We start from the raw sequence: 11,329 nt of genomic DNA on the forward strand, positions 1-11,329 counted from the left end.
ATTATTTAGAACCTTTTACTACTTAAGTGGAAACTATACCACGGGAGAAACATTTCATGGCAAATTCTTTTTCACTTCCATAAATAAATTGAAAATTAAAGAAAAAATGAGTTTAGGTTAACATAGAGTAAACCCCGAAGTTTCAAATGGGAATTTTTTTTCCCCCCCTTCAAAATATCAAAATGCAACCATATTATGGCAAGATTACGCAGTGGTGAAATTGCCCTGTAATAACTTGTTTGTATTTTGATATTTTGGAAATACTTTTTTGTTTTGAGTATTTGAAACTTCACGGTTTACTGAGTGTTTTACTAGAACTTGCTTTTTTCTATACTTCAAATTTGAAATTACCAATAGAAATAAAACAGAATGAAACGTTTCTTTCTTCGGTATAGCTTCCTTTTAAAATGATTTCGACCATCATGATGTACCACAAATAATTCCATTCCAAAAAATGATTTGATTACCATGTTATGTTTCTAAGTACTGCAAAAGAAATTTTTTTAAGAAAAAAAGAAAGAGTAAAACCTACTAAATAGTTATTTGATAAATATTTTCATTATTGTGTGTTTTTAAAACAGGAAGGCTTTGTACAACTGTGCTGAATACAATTATACGATACGATTTCATTAATATTATTTTTCGAAGACCACATGAAATATTGTTTTTTAGCGAATAATATGCTATTTTTATAATTGTCGTCGTGAGTTTGTAACAGTTATTTGTGACTGTTAGATTACGCTTTGCCCTGTTGTTGTTTCTAATGCCACTGCCAATACCAGCAAGTCTGCTTATTGAAACCAAGCTCATTTTAAAGGGCGAACTCATTCATTCCTTCATCCTCGCATTCATTCATCCTCAGATAGTAAGTTTGACCTGAACCAGAAAACGATCAATCTCCAATTCAGCACCCCATCAGAGATATTGATTTCTTATGGGAACTTGGGAAACTTTGTTACCCGACAGATTTAACGTGTACCAGTCACCATTTACTACATGGGGAGTCTTCGGTTTCGGACTTTTTTTCCTTTTTTGGCCAACGTCTTCAATGACAATTAAGAAAAGGGCACGGAATGTCAATAGGAAGAAAAGCTACAATTTTGCGGGGGAAAAAAAGCGCTCATATATTTTTTATAACTGTCGTTGAACAGCCGACCCAATTTTGAATTTACGATTACCAATGTTCAACTCCGTAGCCTTGTAATTTCGAACCTAATCCAAAAGAAAAGGAAATTCCTGAATCAAGTATTGGGAGAAATTTGTCTTCGTGGAAGACTTTTTGATGGAACCAATCCGCATTCGCATTACATGGGTAGAAAAACCTCGAAAACCTCCCACGGTTAGCCTGACGGCAAAGGGAGCTCTAACCTATGATCCATCTATCACTGACGATATTTCATGTCAGCATTGTAGTAGGTGCGAGCCGGGTGCAAAATTCGTTTCGACCAGTCATCGTTGGGATTCGAATCCGGTCACCTCATTGGAAGGCGAGCGCACGCGAGCACACCTGAGCCACCGCGGCTCTTCTTTTTGATATTGGAATAGTTAACCTATTGTCTGAGCTCATAAAAATTTTCTAAATTTCAGTTCTTTGATTTTATATAGTTGGTAAAATCTCTCCAAAATTTGCGATTTTTATAAAAAGTTTTACAATAATTTCTAAAACGTTTAAGATTTTCCTCTGTTCTATAGCACAGTTAACTCTTTGCGAGAACTGGTAAATTGTGTTTAAAATTATGGGTTTGCTACGAGTTAAAAGCTTATTTATTGTATTTCAGGTACTTAAACTCAGGGATAGATACGGAATCTGAAGCTCCAGCACAACGAAGAAAAAAACATCGAAAGTATGCCTTTATTATTATTAATATTTAAATATAATTGAAACGAAAAAAAAACAAATGTTGTTTAACTATTTTATTTATAAAATATTGTCTAAACTTAACAATAATGAAGAGGTGTTAGTAAATTTTAACCAATTCATCAAATCAAGAAAAAAATTTCGGCACACATAGAATAACCTCCTTGAAAACTGAACCAATTGAAAAGCTTCATTGGAAGAGTTTTTAAATTCCGAAATGAATGGAGATACTAAGTGACAATCCGCGAGTATTGAGTATGGTAAAGTGCGGCGAGCTCTGTGCTTATCGCTTATAGCTCTGCGTTTGACAATCCGAAAGTGGAAGCAGTACCTGATTTATCATAAGGTTTAAGATGCCCATACTCCCATGTTTTCAGGAACCCATAAATTCTATTTGATAATATTTAATTCAATATTAAGACTAGAGAAACCCCTGAATATTTGTTTGATAAATTTTTTAGAATTCTTTAAATATTGTCTTAAGTTAAAACTTTAAAATGATTGTTGTGGTTGTTAATTTACGTCGCACTAGAGCTGCACAATGGGCTACTGGCGACGGTCTGGGAAACATCCCGGAGGATGATCCGAAGACATGCCATCACAATTTTGATCCTCTGCGGAGGGGATGGCACCCACGCTTCGGTAGCCCGACGACCTGCGCGCGAAGTCGAGCACTTTACGGTAGCACAGTTTAACGAGGACCAATACCGCACACCCTCGGTCCCTACGCAGACTGATCCAAGTGGTCACCTACCCGCACACTGACAGCAGCCAGTGATGCTTGACTTCAGTGATGTGCTGGGAACCGTGTCTTAACGATCAGTCCACTGCGGGACAACTTTAAAATGAACTGAACAACTTCCATCAACTTCAGAACCATAATCTCAAAAATACTTAACAACTGAGATCAACTTCAAAACCATAATTTCAAAATTAGAATTGCACAAGTTATAAAAAATCAGGCTAACATAAGCATTATGCAGATAATTTTTGAATTTCTTGGAGTTGATTGTTTTCACCTCTGAGTTTTTTCTTTTAATTTCCCCAGTCAATATTTTTAATGTTTTTATATAATGTTAATTTTAATTATTTTAATATCCATTTTGTGATTTACTTATTTATAATTACTATCTAAGCGGTGATTTTATATGATATAAATATAACTACTGAAGAAGGATACGATTTTTATAACGTCTTAAGAAATGTATATTGACCGAAATTGAAAACCAAAGAACAACGATAAGAGGACAAATCAATTGATGCAGTTTTTGCAACCAATGACAATTTTTGTTTATGAAAGTCTATTAAGGAAGAAAAAGAAACATGTGGCAAATGGGTAAACAGCGATTGCAATAATATAATCACAATTTTTTATTAATATTTTTTTTAAACTATTTAAAGATTTTTCATTTTGAATGCATTTTGCTTATTATTTTTTCTTTTATTTTAAATTTTGCATTGAATCTTTTTTATTTTAAATCTCCTACGATAACAAGTGTTACTGTTGAACGGTTTTTCAATATATAAGAATTCGTCTGTTTTTCAAACAGGCAATCTTACAAATTTAAGAACATTAAAAAGGTTTTGAGAATACAATGCAATTCTGATCTTATCTTTTTATAAAAAAAAGAAAGTCAATGTAAAACGTGATTTTGAAAACTTTTAAGTGCCTTATTTTTCATTTTAGGGCAGTTTTTTACAGACTATTTTTTTCTTTTTAAAAATTTTTTTAAACCATCAATATGCTAGCTCAGTTTACAAAATATATTTATATACGGTGTGAAGTTAACAATATGTTGTTTGTTTGCATGCACAGCGATTTAAAAAATAAATTTTTTTTCATAAATCAGCTACTTTACAAGCATTGTGGTGTAAGTTGAGCCCATTTTCTCATAATTTATCCAGAGAAAATGAAAAAAAAAAACAAGGTAAAAACTTTTTGTTGTTGTTTGAAACTCAATGAAGTGTCGATAAATGTTAACCAAATAAAGTAACAACCCTTATGTAGTAGCACTTACAACTCGAAACAAATCTTAAAAGTATTTATTTTTATTTATTTATTTTCGAACAGGCACAGTAGATCAAGGTCCAGATCACCCGAATCTAATCCAATCATTTCTCAAGAAGTAAAAAAACATTTACAGTAAGTACAACCCTTAAATACTCAATTATATTCCATACATTTTTTTCATTTAGGTTTAAAGTAAATGGGATTGTTTATGTCTTTTGAATAAAAAATTAATGTCCTTCAATGTGCAGGAGACAAGTATTTCCATGACAAGTATTTTCTAATCACTGCCTTTTATATATTTATTGCCAATATTAAACAATAAAAATCAGCACATGATAACATTTAAACTAGAAAATAGTATCAAATTTTTGTCAAGACCATTCAGACAAAACTGCGAGGCATACATGAAAGTAAGAATGAAGTAGGAACTGCTTACAAAAAGAACCGTAAGTTAAACTTGCTTTACTAATTGGAAATAATTTATTTTTATACAAGAATAAAATCATATTAACATAAAAAAGTCTTTTCCTTAGCATGCATTTATAATAACTTCGGGAAAAAATATAGTTACGATTATTCGACAAATTTTTTAGGCAGTTATGGTTTAACAGAGAGTAACTTCTTTTTTTCATAAAGGATTTATTCTTCTTTTTCCATTTTGAAAGAAAAAAAAATATCTTGTTTCTTTTAATATTCTTCAACTTTTTTTCTCTATCTTTCTCAAAAAATAAATAAATAATAAGGGTAAAACTATTTTAATGACGAGTTAGTTGCATAAAAACTAAATTTTATTTACGATACCATTTAAAAGAAAAACAAGAAATTTTTATGTTTTACAATTGTCGCTAGATGACAGCATAATCAAGAGCTGGCTTTTTCATTTCAAGTTAACATTCGTTTTCAAACTCGAGGCCTCTTCCCTGTTCTTCTTTAGATCAAGCAATAGTTTGCTTTAAATATGTGCAAGACTCTTAGAAACATATTTTAAAAATTAGTATCGGTTTACTGTATTTTAACTCCACTTTCACTGCGTAAAATAATAACTGTTTCATTTTTTTAAGGTATCGTTTGGTGGATCCAGTTAATTTAACGGAAGAAGAGAGGAGAGATATTAAATATACCAAAGTCGAGTAAGTATAGATGGGTATAAGTTTTAAGATATTTTTAAGCCTTACTAAATTATTATTATCTGTAAACTCAAAATAATTATATTGCTGGTAAAATATGAAAGCCGGTTTTATTTTAAAATAACCGGGCATTTTTAAAATGGCTGTAACTAAACAAAACAGTTAATATTCTATTATCTAGTAATAAGCGAAAAACTAGATTGACCAATTAATTGATTATAGTAGATTGACCAGCTTTAAATTTCTGAACGTTAATACTGCTAGATGTCAAATCACATTGATTGACTCTTTCAGGACAGAAACTAATGGATTCAAAATTCGCTACTCACCGACATCAGGGAAACCTCGTTACAAAGTCTCAAAAGTATCATCCAGGTAAGTTTTAAAAAATATATATATATATTAAAGCACTTTTCGTTATGACGAAGAACGCTTATAATTAATTGCACCTGGAAAACTCTCATGCCCGATTCTTTGTTTATAGGACTTCTTTGGACACACTAAGCCGAAGATCTACCTGTGATGAAGACCCTCCTCCGCCTTACAGTGTCAATTTATCTCCCAATGGCAAATGTCCTGAAACCAACAATGGCGTTAGCCATTTAAATATAGTACCGTAAGTATTAGTAGGAAAAATAAAAGAAGTTGCGCAATGAATTTTATTTCAGTACTTCATCATTGGTTGACAGAAAAGTGACATTCATTTCACCATTTCGTTTTTGTTAAGCATCAAAGAAAGAAATTGGTTTGTTTTAATGGAAAACAACCAGGTTTAAATTGTGCATATTTTCTAGTCAGTACTTTGTCACTATAGAAATCACTCTCGGTTCTCAATCTGACTTGAGAGAATTTTAAGAAAACGCTCTAAAAGAGAAGCATTTAAGACAAAAAGAGAAAATATTAAAATGAAATTAAAGTTGAAGCACTAACATACATGGCATCAGCATCATGGGGTATTACCATGCATTTATTCTTCTAGGTGTGACACTAGTAGCATGGCACTATATACACCGAAGAGTCATTACATTATGACCACCCTGCTAATAACATGTAGGACACCTTTAGCCCTCAAAACTGCTAGCATCAGCCGCGGCATTGATTCCATAAGGTGCTGATAGGTAGTCTGAGGTATCTGGTACCAAGCGCTCACCAACTGGTCCTGCAATTCCCTCACCTTGCGAGGGGGTAGCGTGGAATCACGAAATTGGTTTTCCAAGTAGGACCACAAATGCTCTATTGGATTAAGGTCAGGTGAATTTGGGGGCCAAGACATGACTTGAAAGTCACTGGAATGTTCCTCGACGATTCGACCTTTATGACATGGTGCATTATCCTGTTGGTAAACACCATCCCCCGCAGGAAAAACTGTTGCCATGAATGGGTGAACCTGGTCTGCAACTATGTTCAAGTAGCTTACAGACGTCAGGGATTGTTCTATGAGGATTATGGGTCCTAATGTGCCCCATGAAAACATTGTTCCTGGGCGAGAAACCATGAAAACCTGGGCGAGCCCATTGTTATAGATGGAGGGTGGTCATAATGTAATGGCTCTTCGGAGTATATATTAATATTTAAAAAAAAAAATTAGAAAATAAAATAAATTAAAGAAAATATATAATTTCGTCATCAGCTCACACCTTTATATCCGAAAAAAATAGTGCTTTTAATTATTGTATTACTATAGCCAAAGCAAAGCATATCGATACATTAGTGTGAGGAGCACCAAAAAAAATTGAAACGAAAATAGAAGTTAAGCAAAAATTGTAAAATAAAACAATCAGGCAAAAATAGAAAATAAAAATTTAAGAAAATACAGAATAAAACTTAAAATGTAATATGTAACAAGAGTAGCGAATTTCAAATGTACATACACTTACAGGCATTTTTCAAAAATGATTTAACAAGTTTGCCACATTACAAAATATGATAATAGAAGCGTAAATAGAGGATGAATGGAATAAACTAATGTCACATTCTTACTGAAGTACAGAATCTCGTTTTACTTGTTACTTACCTTGGATTGCCCAAATATGGATGTGCGCCAAGTAATAATAAAATAATACTGGATAATTCGAAGTTTTTAATTAATAAGGTTGAATTTTAATTATAAAATTTAATTTAACAAACTGGCTGATCTGAAGCTGGGTCGACTTCCAACCGCGATTGTAGATCGAAACCCAGCCTTTCACTTTGATGTCCAGAGCCCTTTTAACAAGGGAGCCATCGCGTCTTTAATGTCTATTGAGTATATATCAATTCAATATGGGATACCCTACATAATGGAATAAACTGTCACTAATCCTGTTTTGTATCTATTTAGATTGAGCAACAATAAATCAAAAAGGCATTCAAAAGAAATAAATCAAAATAAACTTCAAAAGGAAATGATTCATTCACAGGTAAGAATAAAATCGATTTTCTAAATCTTTTTTTAAATATTTTACCTTTACAACTTAAAGCCAAAAGTTCCAATTTTCACTAATTCTAATTAGTTCCAATTCTTACAAAATTCGATTATAAATGTAATCAATAATCAATAATTTTTTTAAAAAATATGTTATAGAAGCATTCTAAAAAAATTATATCAATATGTTTTTTTTTTCTTAAAAAGAAACAACGAATTAAAGTTAAAATATAAATTAATAACTTGAAATATAAATTTAAAAGATGTAATTACATCAAGAAAACTCTGGAATAAAAATTTTAAAAAATAAATAAATGGAAAATACTAAAGTGAAATTGTAAGTCATTTTGCACATTTCTATTTTAAAGAGGTACAAATGTTTTTGAAAATTTTATTCAATAATAAAGAAACTTTAAAATGAATGAGAAGTCTAATAAATAAATTTAGAAAAAAAAAGAATTTTTTTTTTGGTGATGTGTTACGTTTTTTCGCTTCACTCTGATGATTAATCTATTAGAAAGTGATTCTAATTTTTTTTATATATATTTCTTTCAGATGAAGTCTGAAGATAGTTGCCACAAAATGAAGAAAATAAACTCTCTAAACACAACGAACAGGCAGAAAACTAGCACTGAACTATGACAGACAGTCAAATGACTGAGCTTGTTAATTTTATCAAATAAATTATGTATATAGTATTTTCTTAAGCATGCCCAAAGCCTATTTATTTATGTTAAACATGGTATAGTAAACTCTTAAAAATCCGCCATGATTTTAAAATGTAAACTGTCAATTGGAGAAAAAATTTAAGACATTATTTACATCAGTTTTAAACTAAAAACAAGTATATTTTTATAGATTTATTGTTAGGAAAGGCACATTAGATTATTATTATACATTTATTACTATTACACTTTTTTATTATTATTAACTACTTTACATCTATTTCAATTTTTCAAGCAAATGTTAAACAAGGTTATGAGATTTTTTATTCATACCTGTCCACTTGTTCAAAATTCGCTTCATTGTTTTATTATTTCTCTGCATCGTATTAGTGTCCTTGGGCTCTTCAAGCGTTCAAGGCATTTAGCCTACTTCTTCACCTCCCTCTAGAAATCCATTTGTATAAGTTTCTTCTTTGTTAATCTTAGCCATCCTCTTTTCCTTCTGTCATCAGGAGACGAGAGCAAAATGTGTAGAGTGCTAATTTACCTTCTGGCATTCTCAACACACGGTCCACTGCAACTTTTGTTTAAAAGATGTGTACAGCAATTCGCATTGTTTTGAAAGAAGTGCACAACAATCAAATTTAATTCTGTTATGTTTTGTAATCCTCACAAAAAAGGAACTAAGCTATAAGTCTAGATTGCACTTTCTGGGAAAACTTAAGGGTTAAAAAGCGAATATTGTTGCTAGGTTGTTTAGCCACATTCTGAAATACTTTATTAATTTTTTTTGAAAAATAAATACCTTTTCTGCTATTTAAATGAGCAAAAGTGTGTAAAAGAGAGCAAAATGGAAAACGCTTTTATTTTTATCTGATATCAATACAGAAAAGCGATAAACAAACATTTCATATTTTTTTTCTTTGAATCTTAATCATTATGTTAATAAAGAAAACAGGTCTTTCGCTCTTTTCAGGAATCCACATATCACATGGATGAGCCTTTTGTTAGTTACTTATTTATTATGTCCCCTAATTTTCCTTTTTGACAACTAATTATTTAACTCAATATTCGGTGTGATCAATGACGTCAAAAAACTATAAAAACTCCAACTATTTTCATTGCTATTCTAATTTTAAACATGTATGAAGTTTCCAGTAGTGAGATGTTCGCTTGATAACAAGTCTGTGAATTGTGAAGTGCTGTTATAATAGACCTTTATTGTATGTTATTAGTAAATGCTACAATAACACAAAATTTTCGGAAAAGACTAAAAACATTTCAATGTGTGTGTAAATGTATAATGTAATGTGTGAATGTGATGTTTTTATTTAAATTATACGAAACACAAAAAAAATCTTATATAGTGAAAAAAACATGACATTTATTTCCAGTAAAATTTATTTACATTGCATGTTCTTGAAAGAAATACTGTTTATTTATTTATTTTTTATGTGTGAAAAAAAAGAATCCTGTCAGAACAAGGCCTTGTGGGATTTTTAAATCGAAAAAAATAGGATCAATATAAGTAGTAAGAATAAAAAATTGCTTTTGTGACCAATCATTAGCACCAATTACAGCTCACAGTATGGAGGGAAAGGAAATTATTGAGAATCACAAAAAGTAACTCATTGAGAGATTCTATTTTAAGCTTATATTACTTGATACATAATCCACAATAACATAATGGAACAATAGTCACAAAGTATATGTGTATCACAAAATTTATTTTTTCTGGCAAAGTATATGCCAGAAAAAATAAATTTTACATGAAAAAGTACAACTTAACACCTAATATAAATCCTCAGATGTGTAAAAAAAATACCCTCCCAGAGTGTGTTATTTTTCAGGGATGGTTATATATTCTATAAAATTCCAGTAAAGTAGTATATTTCCAACCTTCAAAATTAAAGCTCTGTTTAATACGTTAAATTACAATACATTTAAAGAATATTGAACTGTCGTAATAATTTATTATTTTTATTCATCTTAANATCACAAAATTTATTTTTTCTGGCAAAGTATATGCCAGAAAAAATAAATTTTACATGAAAAAGTACAACTTAACACCTAATATAAATCCTCAGATGTGTAAAAAAAAATACCCTCCCAGAGTGTGTTATTTTTCAGGGATGGTTATATATTCTATAAAATTCCAGTAAAGTAGTATATTTCCAACCTTCAAAAATTAAAGCTCTGTTTAATACGTTAAATTACAATACATTTAAAGAATATTAAAATATTTTTATATTAAAAAAATTTAATTAGTTTAATTTCTAATTTAAAAAAAATCAATTTCAGAATAACCCCTCAATGTAAGATTTTAAAATTGTAGGATTGTTAATTTTATTAAAATCATTTTAAAAGAGAGATCAATTCAAATTCTTGAATTCAAGAGATCAATTTATGTTCTTGAAACAAACTAATCTTTAACATATAAGATTTGTATCATGAAAGATTTGCCTATCACAGAACAATCTTTTAAAAATATAGTAAATACGTATGTAATTCCTGACACTCCCTTCTAAATTATATAGTAGGAAAATTTAATTAAACAATTTTTCTTTCAAAGTATTATTAAAGAATCTTCAACTATAGAAAGAAATCTGGTAGAATACATAAGATATTACAATCATTTTTTATTTTTTAACACTTTGTGGATGGTGCCTCAGTTCAACTTATCAAATTTCTGCAATATTAGAATTGTTAATTGAATCTTTTGATAAAAAGCAGAATTCTGCGAATTTACAGAAAATTTATATATTTGTTCTTATCTTTATTAAATTAAATAAATGAAAAGACACAAAAAAAAAATTTAAGTGATGAAGTGTAGTCATTGTTGACATTCCTGAATGAGAACATCGAGGAGAGAGTTAGATGTCATAAGTCAATGTGCATAGCAATCTAAACACTTTCTTAAACTGATTTTTAAATGATTCAAAAGAGGACCAAAACATTAAAAAGTGGACAAAACGGACTTTGAAGGGGAAAGGGGACCATTTGGGAGAATTGCAGCATTCAAACAAAATACACCAATATATTATTCAATCACAAAACCATAAATTATTTTTATAAAAAAAAATTCTAATAGTAACATAATTAAATGAGCTAAATTATAGTACCGCAGAACTTATTTTATGCAAAGAAAAAAATATATAATAACACATTATAAGGTAAAAAATGGCAAGTTTTCGTCAATGACAAAAAATAGGTTTATTTTACAAACACCAGAATGACTTAAAGGCGTGATGTGATACGTTGTCA

General features: G+C 30.1%; 1 protein-coding gene across 1 annotated transcript in view; it reads left to right on the forward strand.

Moving 5' to 3' along the window:
* Positions 1 to 8,107, forward strand: part of LOC107447560 (band 4.1-like protein 4) — a gene marked incomplete in the record, with an annotated part of 78,546 nt that extends 70,439 nt beyond the window's left edge. The window contains 7 exon segments of the mRNA XM_043045995.2: positions 1,779 to 1,844; positions 3,930 to 4,001; positions 4,931 to 4,999; positions 5,291 to 5,371; positions 5,481 to 5,612; positions 7,317 to 7,395; positions 7,956 to 8,107. Coding sequence (XP_042901929.1) covers positions 1,779 to 1,844; positions 3,930 to 4,001; positions 4,931 to 4,999; positions 5,291 to 5,371; positions 5,481 to 5,612; positions 7,317 to 7,395; positions 7,956 to 8,042 — 586 coding nt within the window.
* Between the last annotated feature and the right edge of the window lie 3,222 nt (positions 8,108 to 11,329).

The sequence above is a fragment of the Parasteatoda tepidariorum genome, chromosome 7 (assembly GCF_043381705.1).
Source record: "Parasteatoda tepidariorum isolate YZ-2023 chromosome 7, CAS_Ptep_4.0, whole genome shotgun sequence".
In the NCBI taxonomy this organism is placed as follows: Eukaryota; Metazoa; Arthropoda; class Arachnida; order Araneae; family Theridiidae; genus Parasteatoda; species Parasteatoda tepidariorum.